Source organism: Maylandia zebra, linkage group LG17, assembly GCF_041146795.1.
Source record: "Maylandia zebra isolate NMK-2024a linkage group LG17, Mzebra_GT3a, whole genome shotgun sequence".
Lineage (NCBI taxonomy): Eukaryota > Metazoa > Chordata > Actinopteri > Cichliformes > Cichlidae > Maylandia > Maylandia zebra.
This window is the reverse complement of record NC_135183.1, coordinates 6829136-6855193: the sequence shown is the minus strand read 5'-3', so window position 1 is coordinate 6855193 and position 26058 is coordinate 6829136. Positions and strand designations below refer to the sequence as shown.

The window sequence follows — 26058 nt, the reverse complement described above, 5'->3', positions numbered from 1 at the left end:
TCCCTCCTGTTTATCACAAAATGAAATGTACATGTTATCAGTAAGTAACTACTTGTCTTTCACATTATTAGTTACTACATCATTAGTTGCACTTCATCTTCATCTTACAAATAGGAAAAGAAGTCTTCATGATCTTCATCGGTTTCGGTACATCTGTGAAATTACAGCTTTTAAACAAGGAATAACACAAGTAAAGAAAAATAAAATAAAACCAGGAAAACTCCAACGCCGATCAACAGTCTCTTTAGAATCTGAAGCCATGTTTAAAGAATGTACATTATCTGGCATGTAGGTGCAGCGTGTGGTGTTGAATAAGACACACAATCCTCCTTTCTCAGCCAGGATCATGTCCAGTGCTACACAATGTTGCATTACAGCAATTCTGAGAGCGTCTAAAACTGAACATCACACAGACGAGAGAGGAGACAATAAAACAAGAAGTAACACACACAGACACTCAGATTCAGAGACGTGACCTCAAAACTGGGACTCGGGGCAAGGCCACTATGACACGACATACTGGGGATATCCAAACATATTCACGGAGACAGAGCCCAGAGAGACCGGACACTGAGAAGGAATAATCAAAGGTACACAAACGTGGGGACATTGATGACAGGACACAGAGACAGACTGGGCACGAAGGGAAACAAACATAAACAAACCAGAAATCAAGACTTATAAATAACAAACTAGGAGGCATTGGAAAATAACATTCATGAGCTAGAACATAAACTATCAACCAATAACAAGTCCAGAACCACAACTCTAAATACTGGGTCAAAGACCCAGCACCATGACAGTCATATAATTCAAGTCATCCAAAATTGTAATTTGGTCATTGTGCTGTCATGTCAAGCACCACAATTAATGACCAGCCTATAATAAATTCAATCTTCTGACAATAATAATACAATTATTTTCGGACAGGCAAGCAGACGAGCATGGCTATGTGGCTTACACACTATGTAGCTGAGAGAAGGAATAATTTACGACACCAACTCTCTGCCATCTATAATCCAGTTTTGAGATCCCTTCCCAGACGCCTTAACGCCCACTCACATCCTGGGCCATCTGATCTCAGGAATTCGCATGATAAGGTGGGGCCAGGTTTCACAATGAACTCACCCGAAACTCTGGCTGATTGGGACCCACACCCAGTTTCACACCTTGGCTCAGGCGATTAGAGGATCATCAGGGGTCCTTTTGTCCCTCTGTGGGGGGTCACTCCCACTAGGTTTATATCTGGGACTCTCCACCATTTGACCTTAAAACTGAAGAAGCTTCTCGGATGAGAGGTGAAACGTCTTCAAGTAACTTAAAGAAGTCCAGACGCTTTTCTTTGCAAGCTCCTTTGACGACAGTGATAAGAGTTAACACTGAGGAAGAGAAGGGAGCAACGGGCATGTCAGTTTTAACGTTCAGTGGCTGAAATCTTACATGCCCAGAGTGCTCTTTGTGCAAATGGACGTCTATGTGTACTGTATATCTAGACCACCGGGACGTTCATCATACAGGAGCTGTATACAGACATACACACACATTTTCAGTCTGCAGTGATTGCTTGTGAGGCTGTTAATATTCAGTTCTAAGCTGCTGTCAGATGGCATAATGATTGAGCTGTTGAAATATCCTGTTCTATTCAGTATACCGGCCGTGTTGGGCTGCGTTTGTGTTCAGTGTGTGTGTGCACAGTCCCTATAGTCCCAGCTCATCATGAAGGTGGTTAAGAGAAGTCTTTCCCTAGAGTATGCTAATCAGGTTGCTTAGAGACTTTCAGAGTCTCAATAAGTTTTGTGCCATTTTTCTCTTCGTCTAAGCTGCCATTTCAGTCGGATTCCTCAGGCTCAGCTGCCACGCTGCATCAAGGCTTTATTCTCACTGGCTTTTCACACTTAGTTTGACATGTTTTTACTCTGAGCAACGACAGTCTAACCCCAGGTGATTGAATGCTTTGAAAGGCAGAGCAAGGAAGCCAAAATTGGAATGCTTACATTTATTTTGTGATTTTAAAAAAATCGATTGCATTTGTTGCTTCACTGTATTAAATGGTATAGAACTGATTTTGATACGAATTGATCAGATTGTGTTTTAATTAGACTCATTTGTGTTTGTTGTCAACATGAAGGCCACTGTCAGCTTCCTTATTCCACAGTAGTGCAATTTTTAACCAGGTCTTCCCATTAAAACCTGACCTGCCCAGAGGGTCAGTCAATGAGCTCATCAATAGCTTCAATGCTAACATGTTAAATGTAATTGACACTATTGCTCCCATTAAGGTGAAGGTTATCTCTGGAAGGAAAAAGTCTCCATGGAGAAACTCCACACTGGTGAAAAATGAAAAAAGAGAGTGTAGGAAAGCTGAGCGCAGATGGAGAAAAACAAACCTCCAGGTTCATTTTGACATTTATAAAGAGAAACTTCACAATTATAATTTACAACTGAGGAATGCAAGGAGGTCCTACTTCTCTGACATCATCACTAAAAACAGCCATAATGCTCGGCTCTTATTTTCTACAGTTGACAGGCTAACAAACCCTCCTGTGTCAGTGGCAGCTGAACTTCATTCGACCATGGCCTGCAATGACTTTGCCAAATTCTTCACTGAAAAAATCCAAAAAATTAGACAAGCAATTGGTACATCAACAGCAGATCCAGGATATGTACTGTGTCCACCAAAAACTGTTTAAACACCATGAAACAGTTTCAACCTATTAACAGCAAAGACCTGGAGGACATCTTAGGTCAACTGAACTCCTCCTCCTCCTGCTGTTTAGATGTCCTGCCAACAAGTTTTTTCAAAAATGTCTCAAAGACTTTAGAGTCAGACCTGTTACAGGTCGTCAACTTTTCTTTATTATCAGGTGTGTTTCCAGAATCACTAAAAACTGCTGTAATCAAACCTATACTGAAAAAGGACAATCTTGACAAGACACAAATGAACAACTACAGGCCGATCTCAAATCTCCCGTTTTTAAGTAAGATCATTGAAAAAGCAGTTTCTCAACAGCTCAGTTACTTCTTAAAACAGAATAATTGCTACGATGCCTTCCAGTCAGGTTTTAGACAGAACCACAGCACTGAAACCGCTCTGACCAAAGTGTTTAATGACATATGTCTGAATACAGACAGTGGAAAAATGTCAGTCCTAGTTTTACTGGATCTCAGTGCAGCATTTGATACAGTTGACCACAACATATTACTCAAACGACTGGAGAACTGGACAGGTCTTTCAGGAACTGTACTAAACTGGTTCAAAACATACGTAGAAAACAGGAAATACTTTGTATCAATAGGTAACTTCACATCCGAGCAGACAAGTATCACATGTGGAGTTCCCCAAGGTTCCATCTTGGGACCCCTTCTGTTTAACATCTACATGCTCCCACTGGCACAGATTATAAACAACAACAAAATAAACTATCACAGCTATGCAGATGACACACAAATATATATCACAATGTCACCAGGAGACCGAGGCCCTGTACAGGCTCTTGGTAAATGCATTGAGGAAATCAATGACTGGTTGTGCCACAATTTTCTCCAGCTAAACAAAAACAAAACTGAGGTAATAGTCTTTGGCGCCAAAGAAAAACGATTACAGGTCACCAGAGAACTTCAATCTATACATCTAAAAACCACAAACCAGGCGAGAAATTTGGGTGTAGTGATGGATGCAGACCTAAACTTAGAAAAACACATTAAGACAATAACAAAGTCAGCTTACTATCACCTCAAGAATATATCAAGGATAAAAGATCTGATGTCTCAACAGGACCTGGAAAAACTAGTCCATGCATTCATCTTTAGTAGGCTTGATTACTGTAACAGCATCTTTACAGGTCTACCTAAAAAATCAGTCAGACAACTACAGCTCATTCAGAACTCTGCTGCTCGAGTCCTCACTAAGACCAAAAAAGTGGACCACATCAGTCCAGCTCTGAGGTCCTTACACTGGCTGCCTGTCCGTCAGAGGATAGACTTTAAAGTTCTGATGCTGGCCTATAAAGCTCTGAATGTTTTAGGACCAAAATACATCAGTGACCTCCTGACCCAGTATGAACCATCCAGATCCCTCAGGTCATCTGGATCCGGTCTTTTATCAGTTCCCAGAGTCAGAACCAGACACGGAGAAGCTGCATTCAGCTTTTATGCTCCTTATATCTGGAACAAACTCCCAGAAAGCCTCAGATCAGCTGAAACACTCAGTTTATTTAAATCCAGGTTGAAGACTCACCTGTTCTCAGCTGCATTTGAATAAAGCACCAAATCCACACTTTAAGCTTAAATTTCAAAACTTACATTTAACTACTGATTTTATCTACTGTTCTGATTTTATGTTTTGATTTTATATACTGTTGTTTGTTTGTTTGTTTGTTAATTAGTTAGTTAGTTTATTTGCTTGTTTTAATCAATTTTAAATCATGCTTTTTATTTGTTCTTGTTTCTAATGTCTCTGTAAAGCACTTTGAATCACCTTGTTGTTGAATTGTGCTATACAAATAAACTTGCCTTGCCTTGCCTTATTCACCACAGCAGGTAGCTCCGCATGTTTGATTTGGTGGATTATTACACCACCTGGTTTTGGGTCTCCTCGTGGAACTTAGTCTGACTACACTACAGAACCTCTGTGTTTGTTTTCAATATAGCTGTATTTAAACATGTAACATTTTTGTCCAATTACTGGAGAAATCTTAAGCTGAAAGGAAAACTTTTTAATTAAAGTGTACCATCAAGTCAATTCCTGGAATATTGATCTGGTCAGTCAAGTAGAATTGGGAGGTTGTTAATTCAGCTATTTTGGTGTTAATGAAATTAACAACAGATGCACCAGAGGGGCAACAATGAGACACACTAGGTGGAGGCTAATAGCAGCTTTCCCTCCTCATCTTTTCAGACTGTTTTTTCGCTAGTAGGGTCAATGCTACTACTGATACCCTACAGAGGTTGCACAGGTAGTTCAACTCCTCCAGCATGGGACATCAATACTTGTCAGTGCCAGGTTTGCTATGTCAAACTCAAACTTGGTAAGGTTTTCAATTTAGCAATTGGGATGCACTTCATACTGTCCAGGAGCTCAGTGATATCCTGGTCCAGATCGGGGAGGAGATGCCCCAGGACACCATCAGCATTTTATGATAGTTTTGAATACTTGGACATAACGAACTTCAGTTAGCTTAACAGCAATTATATAGTACCTAACGGCAGGAGCTAGTAAACATATCTGTATCTAGGAAACATACAAATAGTCAGCAGTTTATTATTATTTTGGTTTATTAATTAGCTCTTTCCCTCACATTGAGCGGTGCAGAATGTAAAATACTTATGTTCAATTTTGATTGCATTAAACTATTACATGAGAAGCAACTGAAAAGCACTCTTATGATTCTTTCCCCCATTTCCAGGGGTGTAACATTTACACTCTAGACTTAAAGTGCTGAACATTTATGCAAACTTCTGCAACCACTGTGCGAAGAACTTTCTGAAGAATATTTGATTTCTGTTGGAGAAAGATGAGTCAAAAATTTAGAATACATTTTGGTCTATAATATATCATTCCATGATTTCTTTTTTTAACTCCAATTACTTAATTTGTACTATGCTTTCATTTCAAAGTGCAAGGAGACATTAAACTGCGTAATTTAAAATTATGATCAAAAGCTGCCTCTCCCTCTGTCTACTTCTCAGTGTTTAGATTCAGAGTGGCATCAGGTTAACGTTTCAAAATGCCGGTGACACGCAGCCATGTTGTTGCAGGGCGATGCTGGGAAGTCGACGCCTCTGGCTTGTTCTTTCTCTGACAGTTTGCTGTTTTAATGATTCCAAGGGTAATGTTCCCTGACACACAGCAAATGGTACATTAGGTACCTGTTCTCAGAAATGTTCTCACACAATGTTTGAAGATATTTCTTGAATGCTTTTAAGTTGTGGAGAGCAAGAAAACTGTGAAATTCGTGAATTTTCTTATTGGTGGGCCAAACCCCCCCCCCCCCCAAAAAAAAAAAACAAAAAAAACAGAGGTCATGTAATTCCACACTGATTTTAACTTTTAATACTGTACTTTCTCCTGAGCTCCAGTAAAAGTAGGTCAGATATGTCAGTGAGAGATGGAGGGAGAGCTCTTTTGCTCTCTCTTGGTGTCATTTGTACAAATATGGTAAGTATAGTGTGCGATGCATTACCATCACTCCTCTGCGGTCCCTTTATTATAAAGCACCGTTTCTTTGAAAAGGGCATTTGCTTTTTTTTTTTCCTGAGTATATGACATTTGCCTTTGTTTTGGTGAGGGGGATTCCTGCTTTTGCAGGTTAGGTTTTCAGCAGTGAAGACTGTAGGCAAAGTGACAGTTCATGCAGCATCGGTCCAAAGTCAACCGTGAGCTAGCAGAGATTACATTTTGGACCTATCAAAATGCTTTTCTGATGTTGGATAAGAATGCCTTTGTTTTAGTTTCATCTGCACTTTCTAACTTTTTAATAAATATTGAATAATTAAGCCAAAAAAAAAATCCTGCTGTTTGAGGTTTTTTGTTGGTTTTTTTTTTGCTCCCCTAGCATCAATCCTCATGAATATAGATGGCAGTTTGTTTACAATTACCCTCGTGTATCTGATGGTACAAGGTATGCTTGAATTGACACGGATGTGTTTTTTTTATTGACGCTCTCGTGTGAAAGATAAGCCATACATATTGATATTCCATAGAGAAGATGATCATGTTGCTTGTCTTCTATACAGCCCATTAAGTCTGCTCAGTGTTAAAATGCTTTCGGGTGTTGTTGTTTTCTTCTTTTTTTGTTCCAGCAGAGCTGCAGTTTAGTTAAATGCAGCATTTTACACATCACTGCGAAGTAAATATTTTATCTCCATTTCTGGTTGTTAGGAGCTGATCTGTGATCTTCAGCTTGCTTTACTGCTAGTGCACCTGGTGAACTGAAGTGATCAGACAAATGTACTATGTGGACAAGATCGTGTGTATGTGTGCGTGCACGTATGTGCATACACACCGCGGCTCAGTGCCTGACATGTTAGACCACAGTCTGATTGGATTCCTCGCTCCAGAAACATTAAACTCACTGACTCGTGGACAAAAGCTGAGAGGTGTGTGTGTGTGTGTGTGTGTGTGTGTGTGTGTGTGTGTGTGTGTGTGTGTGCCCAATATTTTTTTGGGCTCTTTTATTGTCCATTTGTATATTTGTGGCTGTTTGTGTTTTATTAAAGATTCTTTATCTTTTAATCTCTGCGTGTGCGTGTATGCATAGCTGTTTTCTATGTTCTGCTCCATGCTGAAAGAGAGTTCAGTTGTCCTTTAGATCAAGGTCAACGAGCTGTGCCCTATCTTATTGGTTCATCTATTAGCTGTTAACTGGTGGGTCTATGGATGGATGGAGTAAAAGCTTTGACCCCATGTTAAGCACAGTCACCTACAGGGGAAAGTAACCGTCAAGATGGAATTGAGTACAGCTTACTGATTACCTTTTTAAAATTGTAATTGGTCCACTAATCTGTTGGATGGGTGTGTTTAATTAACAGTCAGGAGTCTTAACTCTTTCAGACTACAACATCCAATATTTCTATTCTCAGATCTATCAGTGTATCCATTTCTAAGGGTTCGTTTAAGCCTGAATGAATGCAGAGGCCACCAACAGTAATCAACCAAAGACCAAAGTGATTTTGGGAATTTATCAAGTTTTAAAACTGACAGCAATCTATAGTTTTCATCTGATGTCCGAGCTACCGGGACACACCCACCTGGTGGGCAAAAACAGTACCGAGGTCTTCTGCTCTGCTATCGGGTACAATAATCACCGGGTACACTAATCTTTGAGATTATGGCACCAACATGTGAGCACGCCTCTCCTAACCCTGCCTCCCAGTCCCTGCTTCTCCGCAGAAACCCAGACTGTCTGTGTCGGCTCATTTCAGCTGTAGATCAGCTTTTTGTAATGACACAATTTATGTGACAAATTAATTAGAATACCAAAATTTTTCTGGTGTTACATTGTAAAACTCATTGCAAAATGTCTCTTCATATCTTCACTTTTCTCCCATTGATAGATTATCTAAGTAGTCTTGGCCCAACACAGGTAAACAAAACAACACTTTTGTCCTGCAGTAATACCAACGTCCAGCGTCGGACGTCAGGATGGAGTAACGTGTTTTGCCTGCTAGGTTAGTAAGTTAATCACTACCATTTTTTTTGTTTTTGAAAATTTCCTTCATGCAAAGAACACCAAAGCAAAACACTTCAAAAGGGTTGTTTAGAGCAACTCGTCAACGTTCCGTTGTGAATGTAGGATGCCTCGATATCTTATCATGTACTTCCAGCCTCGGTGGATGATGTTGAGATGAAAGCTCTGTGCAGGTCATACCGTCCTTCTTCCTTAATTATTATTATTCAAACTCGTCAGAGAAAGGCCGGCCAAAAGGTTCGAACTTTTAGTCTTGCTGTTATTGACAGCACTAATCACTGCATCACGCTGACACGGGCAAATATGGCTTTTCAGCATCAGCAAATTGTGTTAATTATAAGTGCAATAACTTTAAATTGTCATTCACAGAGTGGGCAGTCAGTGATGCAAAAAATAACAGTCTAAAGATCTCTGTAGGGTGTTCTTAGAGCTGGTTATGTGAAGCCAGAAGAAACAGAGATAGAACTGGGGTTATCTGAGACAAACCTGCTACTTTCTACTTCAGTAGTTTTGGTCATATTAGGCGACATTTTCACTTACCTGTGACCTAAGAGGCAAAAGAAAATGGCTTTGCAAGAGTCTAATTTTATAAGCTAATTTGTTTGAAGTGCTTTTAAGAACGCCTGTGTTTGAATACTTTAATTCCCTCTTTGGAAAGAACTGTGCACCTATTTAAAGGTTTGAAAGATGAAATTCTTTTTCTGTGTTAACTGGTGTGGTTTAAAAAAAGGAAAAGGGACAAAATGGTTTTAATGTTACGCAGTGTCAATTTGGATCATTTGTGCTCTACCAATGTGGAATCCAAATATGACGTTATTGAATTTATGCGGCTGATCATATCTATATACTCATTACATATGACCAACCCTGCCTAATGTACTGTTGGTCCTTCACATATTGACAGGGCTCCAAACTCCCTGAGGACAGGACTCCTTTGAAAATAACAGATTCATGGTTTATCACTTTTTTGAGGTGTGAGACACAAGAATGTCAGAGTCACTTGGGTGGCTGACTGTGAGAATAGGCTGTTTATTTTCTATATTTAATTTCCAGTTTATATCCCAGGCCCTGATATGCAGCAGTGCTGCCAGATAGTTATTGCTGCTTGTGTCGTACGGTACTGTGCAGAAGTCTTGAGCCACCTCCTAATAGTTTCCCTCCAAAGGTGCCATCACTCAAATAGCTATTGGCTAAAAACCTGGCACATTAGGGCATGGTGTGCAGTGCATCCTTAAAGACTTTGAGCAGATGAACAGTATTTGAATGTAATGTCTGACAGAAATGGGAAGAAATCTAGCAAAGACCTGACACGTGACCTAAGAAATGCATCCCGCCAAACTACTGTTCAAGAAGTCGTTAATAAGGATCAAAACAAGAATAAAAGAAGTAGTAGTAGTATTTTTGGTTCAAATCATCAATTACAAGAAAAATCTTTCCCCAGTAACTTTACTGTATAAAGAGCTAACATCGCCAAAATGTCAGGAGTAGTTAGTTACTACAAGAAGTGTTTGTGAACTAAAAATCAAGAATGTGGGATACTGTTTGTCCGTGATTTGGAGAGCCCAGCGCTGCTCCCAACACAGGGAAAACCAATTCTGCGGGGGAGACCTACCTCGGCACTTGTGCAGATGAAGCCAAAGGGAAGATATGCTTCACCATATTTTCTAGTCTTTGGCTTAGAATGAAGTTGGTTTGGAAACATATTTGGCGATGCTTCATCTCCTGCTTTGCGTTTGTGTGGAAGCCCCGTCAAAAACCTGTCAATTATGCCAACAGCGTCCAAGCATCCTTTTTTTTCTCTTTCTTTTCATACCACGCCCCCCCTGCAATGGCTCTGCCCCACACTTTGGGAGCCTCTGATTTAAGCAATGTTTGATCATCTCGACAGAGAACAGAACAAACGGTAGCCAACTTCCACAGAGAAGCTTTGAATGTCCTTCAAGAAGCCTGGAGAACTGTTCCTGAAGGCTAATTAAAGAATTACAAGTAAAATTTACCCAAGAAAGTTCAGGTCGTGTTGAAGAATAAAGGTGGTCAAAAACCAAATGTTGATTTTCAAACTTTTTAGAATTGTAGAAACTAAATGTTTGCCTTACTGTATTTTCAGATATGTTTGCACTTACAGAAAAACAAGGGGTAGCTCATATACACAGTGTACTTTAGGTGCGGGTGTATATTGCGACTCATTAGTCCTTACAAAATAGCTTCTATTGTTTTGATGTCACTTTAGCATCTAGGGAAAAATGCTAGGGAAAACCTAAACTTCATTATAGTGTTAAGACAAAAAAAACTGCCTACTTATTTTTGTAGTAGAAGGAAGAACTATTATGAGCCAACTGTGTCTTTTGTCATTCAGTCTCCCAGTGGGAACCATACTAACAAGCTTCTTATCCCAGCCTTGCTGTTTATATCCCACACACCTGGCTGACCAAGCCTTCTGCTATAATGATGGACTCTTTAGAGCATAAAAGGTGTTTAATCTAACTAGAAACACATAATCGTCCTCGGGGATCTAGCAAAAATCTGTTTGAAATGTTCATAAAGAAAGTGTGTCTCGCTGTTGATGCAGAAAGTTTGAAAACAGTCCGTTTGTAACTTTATGCATCTTGCGCAACCGTACTTTCTGCTGGGGTACTGCTGATGTTGTTTTTGTGCTCATGTTAATTACTTAGATCTGAGTGGGGATGATTAGCATGCTAGTAGTAATAGCTAACAGGGAATCCGATAGCCTATTATCATAATGAGTCCCTTTGGCGTACTGTGTGGGTTGGTAAAAAAAAAAGAGAGAGAGAAAATGAAGAAGTTATGCCGGTCGCCCAGAGAGAAGCGTTGCATCAGTGAAGTGGTTTGTTTTGATTTTTCCCCCCCTTTTTTTGAGGAGATTATATGATTCAAATTGATTTGTCCACCCTGTCTGGAATTTGATAATGCCACAGCTGAAAGGAAACATAAGCACAGTAATATAAAACAACACCAACAGAACAACCACATCCACACTGAAATACAACACATTAAAAGCTGAAATGGCATCATACTTTTCGTCGCAGGTCTTTAGTTACCAGCCTGGAAAAAATCTAAATGCAGACATGGACATGAATATTCATTCCTGACAGGTGTTTCTGTCCAAACATTCACACACATGTATAAACACACACACACTCTAGGAGTGACATTTCTACAGCTGTGCTCATCATACAGCCATCCATATACGCTGGACTTCTGCTGCCCTCGACCTCGTCCCATACATGGTCAGCAGCATCTTTATATGTTGAAAGTATTTGGAGTCTCTTGAGGTGGTGTTTACGTTTTTTAAATATTTCATCATTTATACTTTTTCTACAGGGCAAGTTTATGTTTTCTTCCTGGTTCTTTATCCCATCGCTTTGTTCTTGCACCTGCCGCATTTTGTCTTGTCAGACTTTCAAGGAAGCTGTGCTGGTATTCTTCAGCGCCACGCAACTGTCGACAGTTTGATCAATCTTTCCTTTTGATTCTTGCCAATCACTAAAAGCTCCAGGGCTAAAAAGGAAACTGTGGAACGACTCTCTTCTTGTTAACTCTAAATTTTAACATTAACATTACTACCATCTGTTGAGAAGGCGTAAAAAGACATATTGGTGTGCATATTCCCACCTCTGATTGGGTTTGATTAAATGCAGAGATAAGTTGAACTATAGCCGTCCTTTAACTCGTATTTCCCCTGATCTACTCCCACTCTGAATGGATGTTTCTTAATGACTTGAAAAATGGCTATTTACTAAAGATATTCTGTAATTATTAGACTGATATTAATTTGCTAAATATTACAGGTTATAATAATCAATGAGAATTAAATAAAATACATATACAATTATAATTTAATGTACTTTTCCTCCTGCAGATGGCAAGGCCTGCCCCTCCAAAGACTTCCAGTGTCGTAACGGGAAATGTGTGGCACCGATCTTTGTGTGTGACGGAGACGACGACTGCGGGGACGCCAGCGATGAGGAGAAATGTTCGGCTCCCACCTGTGGGCAGCATGAATTCCGCTGCAACGACTCGGAGTGCATCCCTGCCCTGTGGAGCTGTGACGGCGACCCCGACTGCAAGGACAAGTCAGACGAGTCCATGGAGCGCTGCAGCCGGAGGACGGAGCCCCAGAAACCCCGCTGTCTGGTGAGCGAGTTCCAGTGCGGGAGCGGCGAGTGTGTCCATTTGAACTGGAAGTGTGACGGCGACCCCGACTGCAAGGATAAATCAGATGAAGCAAACTGTCGTAAGTCAGCTTTTTTCTTTTTGCCACCATGTGCTCCCCCTGTGCCGTTCGCTTTATTGTTGTTCAAAGCAATTAGAAAACATAGGAACGAGTCACACCACTGGCATGCTCCTTAATCAAAACATCTTTTTTAATTATCTTTGATTATTCCATAACAACGGGCACAATTCAACTCTGATCAGTCTGAGGAGAGTGGTAGTGAAGTAACTGATCAGCCTAAAGAATCCAGTTTTATTAATTTTAGAAATTAGGATGAATGGTTTGTATTAGTACTTTTGGATATTGTGTCATTTATCTTTACTTGAAGCTAATGCCAACTATCGCCTTTAATGAAAGTTACGGATGGATACCAAAAAGTAATCAGTTGTTTTGTAGAGCAGCAGCTTAAATGTACTGGAGGACTATGCTTTGAAGACCGGCTCTGCTCTGAACAAAGACTGTGTGACAAATGTGTCACCAAATGACTAAAGGAAGATCAATTCTAATTTTATCGTGACGATCCACAAATGTGTTGCCATGCAACCATGTGACCTGTGGAAGAAGAGACAAACCCATCTGAGCCTGTGTAAGGTGAAGGTCCTTCATCAAGCGTGACCCCCATGTGGTCTCCTCTTCACATGCCCACACACCACTTAGAGAGATGACAGCAACTTCACACATAAGACATGATACAAGCACAGTGCGCAGCCGCACGCGCAGCCAGGTGCAAGCTCTAACACACACATGCACCCACAATAATAAGGTGTTAGTACAAAAAATAAAGCAGAAATCACAGAGTACATGTTGTTTCAGTGTTTAGATCACGGCTTGCCCTTTATCACAGTACACACCCTCCTTATCCTTAAATTAATGGCTGCTGCACTCCAGACAGAATTACATGGGTCTGTGGAGTCGTCTTTTACGAGATTGGAATAATTATGTAGGTAAGCACTACACGATTGGTCACTTTTATGTGGTTATATTTTGACAACAATGTCTAAATCTGTGACATGGTCGAAACGTCACTCTAAAGCCTCGAATCTGCTTTCTGCAGGTATGCTAAAATCCACTCAGGTCTGAATGACACAAATTTCATTATCAGACTTTGAGCATCGATCTTTGAGGATGCCCGTGTGCCTGCCTGTGCGTGTTATTGTGCAGAGTTGTCTGTGGAGAATTGACACGAGTGTGCACCAACTATGCATGCACCACAAAAGACCTAAAGGAAATATATATAACAGGAAATGACTACTAACCCTTCATGTCTCCACAGCGGAGTATAATCATGACTTGTCTCAGCCATAAATGTAAATAAAAGTCAAACATGGACGATGATATGTCATGTATTGGTTTGAGAACTATGACCTTGATATTGGTGTTTCAATCAGACCCACTTTAGTCTCTTTGACTGGACCTGAGCATGTTTTAATGAGAGCTTTGACTTGATTAGCTAATGCTAACACCGGCTTTGTTTGGAAGTTCAATGCATTATTCACTGAGTTATTAACTGCTAGCTTGGAGAATTGGAAGCTGAAAATAAAATTCACTAAACATGTAAACAGAACAGCCGACAGCTTAGAGTATATTTTATTAAAACAGACTATTTTCCTAAAATAATTAACGTAAATATCCTTGCTACCAACTGATATCTTTTCCAAAACATTTCAAACGGTTGCTAACTGCCTAAAAAACATTTAAAAATAGACCAAAAATCTCTCTATTAACCAAAAAAAAAAAGGGAATCTGTCCTGGGTGTACCCTGCATCTCACCCCGTGATAGCTGGGATAGGCTGAAGCCCCCACAGCGACCGTGATAAGGTTAAGCAGAAGAGAATGGAGGGATGGCAATTTAAACGAGAACATAGAAGACAGCTTAGCACCGTTTCAGTGTAAATGAGGATTGTGACAATAACTGCATACTATACCTCCAGTTTGTTCTTTCCTCGTTCGCCTCGTTTCCATCAGGCTCTGCTCATTCCCACACACGCGCTCCTTACGTATCATTTGCCATCTTATTCGAAACATCTGTCTCAATAACCTCGAGCTTCTTCGCGGACACACCGAGACAAGCGACTGTGAGCAGAGTGACAGAAGGTTAATGGAAATGAGAAATGGTCACATCGTATCGCAACTTTCCTTCTTTCCGTCCTGTCAACGTTTCCGCAGATGGCAATCCATTATTATAACTATTCATCCCGGGGATTTATCATTATTAGCTGAGCTAACATCCCAATAATTTGGATGAAGGAATCGGCACATTTTGCGATGGTCCAGGCTTTAGCATGAACATCTGTTTGTCTTTATTTTATTTATTTTTTGTCTGAGTGTTTCAAAGTATGTCTCAGCTTCCCCTTTTCCTGGCATTCACATGTCCTGCTGCAAGCTTGCATTTAATTTTGCTCATTTAATAATGCCTCTGTGAGCCCGAAAACCCAAATGTGCCCAAACCGTTGTGTGTGGCTGTGTTAATACCATATTTCCTGATGCGAAGATTGTCTGCCGTGTGTTTTTTATCGGCTCCACAGTCATTGATCATGTCTGCCTCTGCTCCGTTGGCGGAGCCAGTCCAAAACACAACACATGAATAATTAAATAGCCAGTTAAAAAGACAAATGAGTTAAATAAACCGTCCCTCCACGTTAGAGCAAGCACAAATGTCTATATGCACATTTACATGCACACACCTTCTCAATAGGTCACTAGATGTGGGTTTGCTTCAGATGCTGGATGAATACATGAATGCTTTTCTTTTCGGCATAGCAGTTTATGAGGATTTATGCCCTATCAAGAGGTGCGTATGATAGATTAGAGCTGAATACTGGAATGCAATTTGAGAGGAAAAGGGCTGAATTTGACTTTGTGAACAATTTAAAATGCTCTGAATTTTCATTGTGGAACTTTATCATTGTCTTTTCGTGGATTAGACTAATGGGAATACTCAGCTAATTCTTAACTCTGTGTGTTTTGTGTTCCTCAGCACTGCTTACGTGCAGACCTGATGAGTTCCAGTGTGGCGATGGCTCCTGTATTCACGGCACCAAGCAGTGTAATAAAGTTCACGACTGTCCGGACTACAGTGATGAAGCAGGTTGTGTCAACGGTAAGCGTCTCGCGAGTACGGAAAAGGAGGACGGCCATGAAACAAGCAAACATCCCGATTATTATTAGAAGAACATATTGTTCTATTTTGTTTTCCTCCCAATAATGTTGGCTTTTCTTCTAAATGCAGAGTCAAAATTCCAGATTTTATTTAAAGTTTCAGTTTATGTTTTCAGGACTTCTGCTTCTCACTTCTGCCTCCTTTCTTTAACTTCATTTACTCAAAAAAAAAAAGTGGCCAATTACAACTTTAATACTTTGAACTAGCTTCACAGGAGCTATAACGAAGAGTAGCACAGTTGGCCTCTCTGGTGAGTTCAGCCCCATGAGAAACTTTAATCAGAAAAATGTCCACCAAAAGATAGGCTTAGAGGCATGGGAGGATAAGAGGCTGTGAATCTCCACTGCCTTAAATCTCCCCTGTGTTCCCTCCACTTAAATCTCCTGAGTGGTCGAAGACGGAGGTGATGATTCAAAGAATTGCAAAGAAGCTACAGCGATATTTTTATTTACTGTAACAACTCAGCTGCGTATAACTTGCACAGAACAGATATGTAGCAGCTGAGTTGCTTCGTGCATTTAATAGGCACTGGATGTCACATCTGCTACTCTTCTACATTTTATTTAGCTTCTACTTTCAAGAGAGTTAAAGGGCCTCTTTGATGGGAGCTCAGCTGCCTCTGGCTCATCTGTAGTTCAAACCGCATAATGCATATGTTATCCATGAAGCCTTTCTCTTTTTTTGAGCTTGTGTTTACTATTAGTTACCATACATATGATATGTCTTTCTCAGTAAGCTTCCCTAATTAGAATAGCGACAAACATTTGTTAACCTCCACTTAACTCCCTGTAGCCTGTCTTATTTATAGAACTAAGCAATTTAATGATCAAGCTTTGCCTAAAGCTTCTCACTGAGAGTCAAAAGAGTCAACCTTTGGGCTAATTATCTCCACAGACCACAAGAAACATCGACAGCATTGCTTTGCTGACATTTACTGTATCTGCATTAGAATCTTGTACTCTACAAAATCTGACGCGCCAGAGGCTTTCATCACAGTAGGGTTGAATTATTGTGTTGCCAAACACTAATTTGGTGCTCAATGTGATTAAAACACTTGCTAAGAGTCTAGGCTTTTAAGTCATCTGATGTCTTCACTACAGTTACAAAATGCGACGGGCCCAAAAAGTTCCGCTGTAAGAACGGGGAGTGTATCGACAGCAGCAAGGTGTGCGATAACGTGAAAGACTGCAAGGACTGGTCAGATGAACCTGTGGAGTGTGGTAAGATTCTTCGTGTTTCTTTACACACACACACATTAATGTGAGAACATTAGCTTGTTCAAATGTGGGTGGTCACTCTTCTCTATGTAAAGGAGATTCATTTGATCAAGGCTGAGTAAATCAGGATATTTCTCAACTACCTTGTTATGATGAAAGACCCAAACGACTCTGCCCTCCGGTGCGATCTTAGCCGAGAGAGCGTGACACGACTACGTTACCCATAACGTAGATTATCCACAGAGATTATCCAAACAGCACAGATAATTACTGCTTCCTCAGCTTTGGTCACACATTTGACACCACAAGCAGTGCAGTTCATCCGCAATCAGATGTAAGCGGCTGAGAAAAGTATACTTATTAATAGAATCGTATCAAATTAATGAAACAAAGGGAATTGAAGCCTGAGATTTTACTTTATGTACACGTTAAAGTGTCTGAGGTTATTAAGAGACGCTGCACTTGACCCATAGCCTCTCTGAATTGGAGTGGGCTGGCATCTGTTGTGTCAGTATAAAATTATATGTGTGCGCACTGCCTTTGCATCCTCCTCTAACCTCACAGCTGATGGATATATTCAATTCGATTTTATTTTTACGGCGCAAAATCACAGCAACAGTCAAGGCTTTATATTGTAAGGTAGACCCTACAAATAATACATACAGATAAAAACCCAACAGTCATATGACCCCTTACGAGCAAGCACTTTGGCGACAGTGGGAAGGAAAACTGGAAGAAACCTCCGGCAGAACCTGGCTCAGGGAGGGGCGGCCATCTGCCGCGACCGGTTGGGGTGAGAGAAGAATCTGCCATGATTCCCATGATAAGAATTAAATATGATGATCTGTGAACTGGAAGTTAGCACACATCACAGCCAAGAAGATGGCGCTGAGTTAAGCCGAGCCTACACAGTAATATCACTTATTAGCAGTAATATAACTTTATCTTATTTGTGAATGACATTGCCGGATTATTTTTGGTATTTAGTAAAACTCTGAATCTTACTCACTCATTCTGTGTATATGTGTGTCTATGTACATCGATCCACAAATTGATCCATAAATCGATGTGTATAGACACAGAAATATAAGAATTTTACTCCAACATTGCTGCAGACATCATTTCATACAGTTCAGTGTCTGTCTGGCGCTAGAATTAAGATGTTAGAAAGAGTTTATTGGTATCTGAAAAGAACCTCCTGCCAGCCACCTGCATGTTTTACCCATGCTATAGTCATTATAGTTTATGTGATTTTCAAAGATTTTAACTAAACCTCAGTACAAACTATACAACATTACAAGAGAATAGAAATATGGATATGAGTGTCCACATACTTTGTTTTTTGTTTTCTAGTGCTTCTGCTACAACCTGCTTAAACTGCTTTAAGCAGGTTTTCATGTTTTTGCCTTATTTTAGTTTAAAATAAGGCTGATACTCAGTTGCTGTTCCGTTCTACTATAAATTACCAGTCTAATTTTGATTAAATGCAAATCTGTGAAAGTCCATACTACTCTTTTCCTCTTCCTGTGAGTCTCCCTTAATGTCTTGCTGCCTCTCTTTTTCTATCTCTAGTAGTGTCTTAGTCTCACAGCAGTACCTGTAACCTTGAAGCTTAAATCTTTAATGTAAACCGGTAATGAAGTACCAGCTTTAGCTTTCTGCAGAGATCCCTCTTCACTCCCTGGAGGGTAGTTGAAAGAAAAAAAGGGATAAATGGAGGCACAGAAACTGATACAAAAGGGAAAGGAAGGATGACTCAGTCCAATATGTTCTGTTAAAAGGAAAAAAAACCAGAGGAAATGGAGAGAATTGGATTAGAGGATGAAGGAGAGCACGTGCTTGTGTTACAATAGGCAATATAGTGCAGTAGCACCTGGGATAAGCAAAGGTTCCTGTTGGAAAATGGATCCGTTCCAGGAACTACTAGCTAAGACTACCGGTAGTAGAGCACACAAGAATCACACACAAACTTGAATTGTTGATGTATACAGACAGGACAAAAATATCTTTACTGGCAGGATGATTTAAACTGTCCATACAGACCAACCCGTGGGATTGTCTTCCTGTCCATCTTGTTCTTGTGTTGCCAAAGTTATTCTGTCTAAAAACCTGCTGGAATTTATTGGAACAATACTCAACTCTTTGTTTTATTTTTCACTGTTTCCTCTCTGCCATCCCTGCCCTTTCCTCTGCTGCCACTCTGTCTCTGCAGGCCTGAATGAGTGTGCAGACAACAACGGTGGCTGCTCCCACATCTGCAAGGACCAGAGAATTGGTTATGAGTGTGACTGCCCCTCTGGCTACAAACTCCTGGATAAAAAGACGTGTGGAGGTAAAGAGAAAAAAAAGTGCAGCAGAGCTCCTCATACCTTGGTCCAGAGAAGCACGACCAAAGGGCAGTGACATTAATCAGCTGAACTTTATCTGTGCTATTCTGTGGTTGTTTTGTTCGAGGGTACTTTTAACTATGGCCATTTTCAGGTCCAAGGAAAACATTAACATGATTCATTAAACACTGCTGTTTAAGATTAGTTGCATTTGCTTTACCCGGTTGAGACAAAAATCTAGTATGATAACTAACTTAAATGCAAAAAATGGGGTTAGCACTCTGGAGTAAACTGCCTCATCTAAAGCTTGTCTTTTATGCATGTTGCAAGTTATTAATTGCATGCAGACATTCTGGATTTGGGAGCATGAATAAGTTATTTTAACAACCAGTCTCCTTAGCGAGGTTGCCAGGTCCAGAATGTAAGATGAGGCATTTGTAAAATGTTGGGATGCTGATGATCAGAAAGTGTTCCACCATAAAAAACAGATAAATGATGTACAGAAGAACAAAACAACAAAACATCAGTTCACAAAAACTGCTACTCCCTATTCAGTACTAATTACATTTTCACTGATTACCTAATGGGTCCGCCCACCCATTGTTACAGCCCTAGCAGGACCTCCTCCTGAAATCGTTCTTGTTTGGATGTGTCCTGCCATATCTCCTGCCTTTGGTGCCACCGTTTTTGTACGGCTGACTCCCATCAGCAATTAAGAATGCTTAAATCCAGAGAAAATTGAGCTCTAGGGCCAGAGAGAGCTTTGTTGGGTTGTTGCTGGTGAGCTGTGAGTATGGTGGTCTATTGCTCCTACTCTGTGGAGAGGAGTGTGTTTTGGTACTAACCCCCTTTGACTTATTTTTAGTTTAGTGATGATCACCTGAGTTTTGTTGTTTTCTTTCTTCAAAAGGTAATAGTGGCTGGTCTGTCTCTTTTAGTTTAGTTATTAATAGAAACATTAATAAAATCTGTTAATGTAATCATTTTGCCTCTCTGCCTCCTTTTTTCAACCCGGACACCTTTGTTACTTTCCCTCAACCACTGGACCTTTTTAGGGGACCAAGAGGGGGCTTGTCCGGGATCGCTGAAAATGGGAGTTTTGGAATTGTTAGCATTTGGTTTCTGATTATTTTGCTTGTAAATGGCTTGTGAAATGATGCGGAAACAAAGTTCAGCTCTAGAAACCGAGAATCAGTTCAACTTACTGCTAGCTATGTGACTCAAGCTCTCATTACAGTTGTACAGGGACCAGATAGCCCTTAACAAAGGGGCTAATACCACATACTCCAGAAGCAGCCCCTGCGGACACAGCAAGCAATGCCATTGAATGCCCTCTCTAAGTTAATAAGACAATAGTTGAGCAAAATCCCACGTCCCCTTAAATATGCTTAATGGGATGCAGAGCTTGTCCCGTGTTCCACAACCAGGACAAAAGCTGCATTGTTTCTCCTTAAGTTAGGGGCCGACTACTGGATGGACTCTCCTCTCCAGTATCCCAGCACAGACCATCCTAGGTAGGCTGAGAAAATCGGATCCCCCTGAAGTTGTAACATACCCTCTGGTGCCCTTTCTTGAAGAGGGGAACCACCATCCTAGAGGGCAGTCTAGAGGCACTCTCCCCAAGTTCTATCCAATTTTGCAGAGGTATGTCAGTTGAAACAGTTCAGAACATCCAGAGGCTTACAAACTCGAGTCCAGTCTCATCCACCCTGGGGACCTTCCACCATGGAGTTGTTTAACTACTTCAGTGATCTTGCCTCCAGTATTGGGAGGTTCATCCCCTTTGTCCCCAGATTCTGGTTACGCTGACCTTGGAGGACCTTGACCTGTAGCTTTAAATATGACCCTGAATGCGTTCAGAAATGTCAGATTTTCCATTTTTCCTAATTTATTTGGTTTAAGCTGTTTCCATATACAAACGTGTTTAACATCATTTCTATTATCCAGTTAAAACAGTGTTAGTCTGTTTCTCAAAAATATTAGTGTTACAACATTCAAATTTCTCAACAAAAGATCTCTCTTTTTTTTTTGAAGTGAGGATCCTGCTGAGAAAGGTTGTTAACATGCTAGAAACAGAAAATATTAGCTCTTTTATGTCTCAGTCTCCAGACAAATAGGACTGTGTGTGTCTTGATCTTTATGTCTTTGTGCCATGTTTCTCTCTGCAGACATAGACGAATGTGAGAACCCAGATGCCTGCAGTCAGATCTGCATCAACTACAAAGGGGATTACAAGTGTGAGTGCTATGAAGGTTATGAGATGGACCCTGCCTCTAAGACCTGCAAAGCCGTAGGTAGGGCATTTATCACACACACATTTTTGGAAGTGAATACACACACTGTCATTGATGGAAGCTCCCACCAAAATACAGTCGCACATACATATGAGGAATCACACATAGAAACCAACTCTCACATATTCAGCAACGGCGCTCCGACTCTACCCAGTCACATCCTACGCAGTTCTCACACAGTGGCACTCCGTGAAAGGAGAGTATTGCTTTGTGTGCAGTTCTTGCACAGCAATCTGTGCAAAGATAAATATTTGCCATCTTTTTTCTGCAGCTCTCACTAATGAAAGTTTGCAGCCAGCTGCTTTTGCTCTCCCCAGAGTGTTAAGGGAAGGGTGTTATTTGGGGAAAAGGTCTGCCCACTCAATGCAGGACACAGGAAGGGTCTCTACCCATTGTTGGCTACAGCAAATACACTGAACAGCAGTTTGAATGAAAATAAAATCTTGTCCTCTAAGCTGCACTTGGCAAGTTTGCAACTGAAAAGAAGTCTTCCTTAATGCTATTCAAAACACAACTGTACATGAGCCCATTAGGTATACATGAGACTTGTTTGAAAGCACAATTTGGGTTCTTCTAATCAGTTCGCACAGTTTTCAGTCTGTTAGAGCTGACCTTAAAGATAACAATCCTGTGGTTACCAAGCCTTTAAGTACCTGCAGATAATGTTTCTATATATTTTACTTTAAGAAGTACAGGAAACAGACGGTCTAGAACAGGGGTAGGCAACTCCAGGCCTCAAGTGCTGTTGTCCTGCACTTTAGATATCACCCTGGGTCAGCACACCTGAATTAAATGGTTAGTTCATAACCAGGCCTCTGGAGAACTTCAAGACATGTTGAGGAGGTCATTTAGCAATTTGAATCAGCTGTAATTGACTAAGGACACATCTAGTCCTGCAGGACACCGTTACTCAAGGCCTGGAGTTGCCGACCCCTGGTCTAGAATGTGTTAACAGTGCATGCTTTCAAGTTTTTAACCTTATTAGCATGTCCCTACGATGTGTTGTTTCTGTGTTCGAAGACATATCGGTGAAATAAGCAGGCAACACAGTAGGTGACTAGCCTGACTGAACAAACCAGAACAACATGTTGCCTATGTTGCCACTGTAAAGTTCACTTTTCTTCTTCTTCCTATTTTCCAAAATCAGTTAACAGCTCAAACACAGATGGCTGAGGCATGGCCGAATTAGTCCAATATTGCAACTTATTTAGAGTAGAGACACAGAAGCAGACGTGGGTGGCTAGTATGCATCTCTTATATATGCATGAATATTCAAAGAAGTGAACATGCAAAGTTGCATCTGTACGGTGGCCCTGAGAGTCAAACGGACTACAACTTAAGAAAACACCAGCAGTAAGAAAAACGTTGCAAAAGCACACAAAACACAACGGAAATAGGAAAAAACACAAGGGAAGTGTTTCTGGGGAGACAATAACCCGACGGACCAGTTGCAGGAACCAAAATATGCTAAGAACTGCGCTGGGAGACAGAAGTGGAGGATCTATTGGTTTTGTGAAGAAAGAAAAGATGAGAGGTAAGTGTGTTAGTCTAACTATTAGCCTAATAATCCGTCATCAGTATTATATGAATCATGATAAAACACGCCTACCATGTTTTGGGTTCCTGCAACTGGTCCGTCGGGGTATTGTCTCCCCAGAAACACTTCCCAATACTGGAGGCAAGATCACAGAAACACTTCTCTTGTGCGTTTGGAAATCAGCTTTTTCCTATTTCTGTTTTCATGTTTCCTATTTCTGTTGTGTTTTGTGTGCCTTTGCAGCGTTTTTCTTATTGCTGGTGTTTTCTTAAGTTGCAGTCTGTTTTGCCTCTCAGGGCCACCGTACATCTGAGCCATATGAAGACATTAAGGGATTGCCTTTACAAAAAAACAAACAAACTTCTAAATATGCAATTTTAGTTTTCAATTTTAACTTTTACGGATAGGTACCTGCTATCTTGCTACATGTGCTAACGATTTAAAATATGTATACATTATATTTCTAGGCTAGAAATTACCTCATGTTCTGGTGATGTTAATTCCTTTCTACTCTCTATTTACATACATTGAGAATGGAACTTTTAACTGATTGACTTACACAGCAAATTACTTTTCGGCGAGAGAGAAAGGAGTGTTATTAGTAATTACGGTCTGAGGTTAAGTCATTACAGGGTAAACTGGTCTGATAATGAGTGCTTAAAGCAGAAAACAGACCTTCACTTCTAACCTAAGTGGCATAAAAAACAGCATTGATTGCTTTGTGTCTCTGTGTGGGAATCTTTATTACTGTTAGGTAGACCAAACATCCTTATTGGAGGCCAGGCCATTTATAAGATGGCAGCATGGAGAAGCAGAAGAGAAATGAGATAGATACTTACGCGGTATATGACTTATTTCTCTGCTCGTGTATACATACTGTTCATCATTACATAGCATAGCCAAAGGAGACAAAAAAAGAAGTCTGAAATGTGACTGGATGGATTCCTGTTTAAGTTGAGGATTGTTTATTCAGAGGAACAAATCGGGTTGGGACCATAAGTACAGGGATGCCTGTTTTGTGAAGCTGAGGTAATTTGGATTTAATGAAGCTGCATTTTGCTTATGAACTCATTTCTAGACTCGCACGTGCGCAGCAACAGAAATCACCGTACATGTACACAGCGCATAAGTAGTTATTTTGAGGAGTCACGTCATGATTTCTACACAAATGCAATTCCCCTGCGACTGACTGGTTAGGAGGAATGTCACGTTCTGCGATGAGATAGGAAACGAACCCGGTGCCAATATCATATGCACATATTGAAGTTCAGAAGCTGTCATACTCATATCATCTGAAGGTTATTAAAGTTGCATATAAGTCCATTTTTAGATATGCTGTTGCTGTGAGTTGAGTCTGTGTAGGTAATTGTGAAAACGCTACGATGTGTTTGGTGTACAGTAACTGCGTTTCATTTATAATCCTAGAATGCGCTTTCTGTCTCTGCAGATTCATTTCAGAGTAATACACAAGTGTTACACCAGCAGTGCTAATTCAAAGTAACATCTCAGGCTGGAGTCATGATGTGACTTCTTTTCTCAGCTCTGTGTGTGTGAGCATTATATGGCAGAATCCAGGAAATTGACCAGATAGTCTCGTTTTTAGCTAATGGCAGCAAAGCAGGATGTACACACTGACGGGGTGAACCATACATGCGTGCATACTTGCAAATTAGGCCAGTCATGGCAGACGGCTGTCCCTCCCTGGTTCTGCCGGAGCTATAAATAAAACTGAATTGAATTTGATATTTTATCCTCCGGAGTTTGTCACTTGTTCACTACAATTAGCAAATCTAAGTTGTAACAATAAAATTAACTTCGTACTAATTAACACAGGCTTATTGGCTGTATTAAAAAAAAACCTATTTAAAATACTTCAATTAAAGTCTGTGAAATTAAAAGAAATATAAATGAATACAATGGCGAAGGGTGTAACAGCTGTGGGACTACATAACAGGTACACTCGATAAATGCACGACAGGCTGCGGCAGTGATGCAGAGGAAAGTTACAAACTGCCTTTGGTCCAAAGTGTTGTGTTATTTTTCTGTTCTCTTGTTTCGTTCACTTGTGTCTCGTCATCTCTCTCATCTGTAGTGTACTGCAGGCTTCACCTCAGAGCTGAGAACAATTTGTACCTTTCTTGACAGTTTGATTACACACTTCTCAGAAAGGTTTTAAAGGACTGGACAAATTCTTTTTCCCCCCATTGTCAGAAGATTTTGCCACAGGACCAAAAATGTTGCTGAATAATGTCAAAACTCATCAAAAGTTGTGTCTTGTCTTCAATTATGATGTTATTTAGCATTTAATTCTGTTTGTCTGGAAAGAAACTGGTCAAATTAAACCAGAATTAAGGTTCAAATTTACACATCTTTATTCTCCTACTTTAACTGATCTATTAAGCACATCAGTGTTCTCATCATGAAAGTCCAGGCACCGACAATTTTTTATATATAAAATATAAATAAAATATAAAATATAAGCACATGTGGCCTAGAGCTGGGCGATATGAGATTTTTTCATATCACAATATGTTTTTTTCATTTCAGGCGATAACGATATCTATCACGATATAAACCAAATAACTATATTTGTAAGATTTAAATGTGCCGTTGCTCACAAGTAAAATGTGAAATAATCAGCAGCTTGTTTTTAAATATTTATTTCCCATAATAAGTTCAACAGGGTAGATGTACTTAAGGAACATGAGACTTTTTCAGATAAATAAAGGCAAATATTGCAAACTACACAAAAGGCAGCCGCTAAAGCGTTTAAGTTTCAAAATAGAACAAATGAAACAGACTAAATTGTCAATTCCACTTAGAAATAAAGTATTAATTCTAAAAATAAATCTTAGTTTGTTTTACAGAAGAACAGACAAAACTGACTAACTTTTGTCAATATCAAATAAACTGAGAACTAAAAGGAAATTTTCAATCTCTCCTTGTTGTATAGCTTAGCTTTTCAAACAGTTGTAACAGTTACTTTAGTCTGACAAAAGCCGAATGATGAATTAGCGCTTCCAGTCAGAGACTGAGGCTACGTCCACACGTACACGGGTATTTTTGAAAACGGAGATTTTTCGTTTTCGTTTTGAAAAAT

General features: G+C 40.2%; 1 protein-coding gene across 5 annotated transcripts in view; it reads left to right on the top strand.

The window, feature by feature from the left end:
* The window catches only part of lrp8 (low density lipoprotein receptor-related protein 8, apolipoprotein e receptor), a 173314-nt gene that overhangs the window by 112972 nt on the left and 34284 nt on the right, over positions 1-26058 (top strand). For all 5 annotated transcript variants that reach the window (XM_076875959.1, XM_076875958.1, XM_076875957.1 and 2 more), the window contains exons 5-9: positions 12070-12444; positions 15401-15523; positions 16684-16803; positions 19013-19132; positions 21296-21421. In XM_076875959.1, the coding sequence (XP_076732074.1) occupies positions 12070-12444; positions 15401-15523; positions 16684-16803; positions 19013-19132; positions 21296-21421 (864 nt within the window). The remainder of the gene's footprint in view (positions 1-12069; positions 12445-15400; positions 15524-16683; positions 16804-19012; positions 19133-21295; positions 21422-26058) is intronic.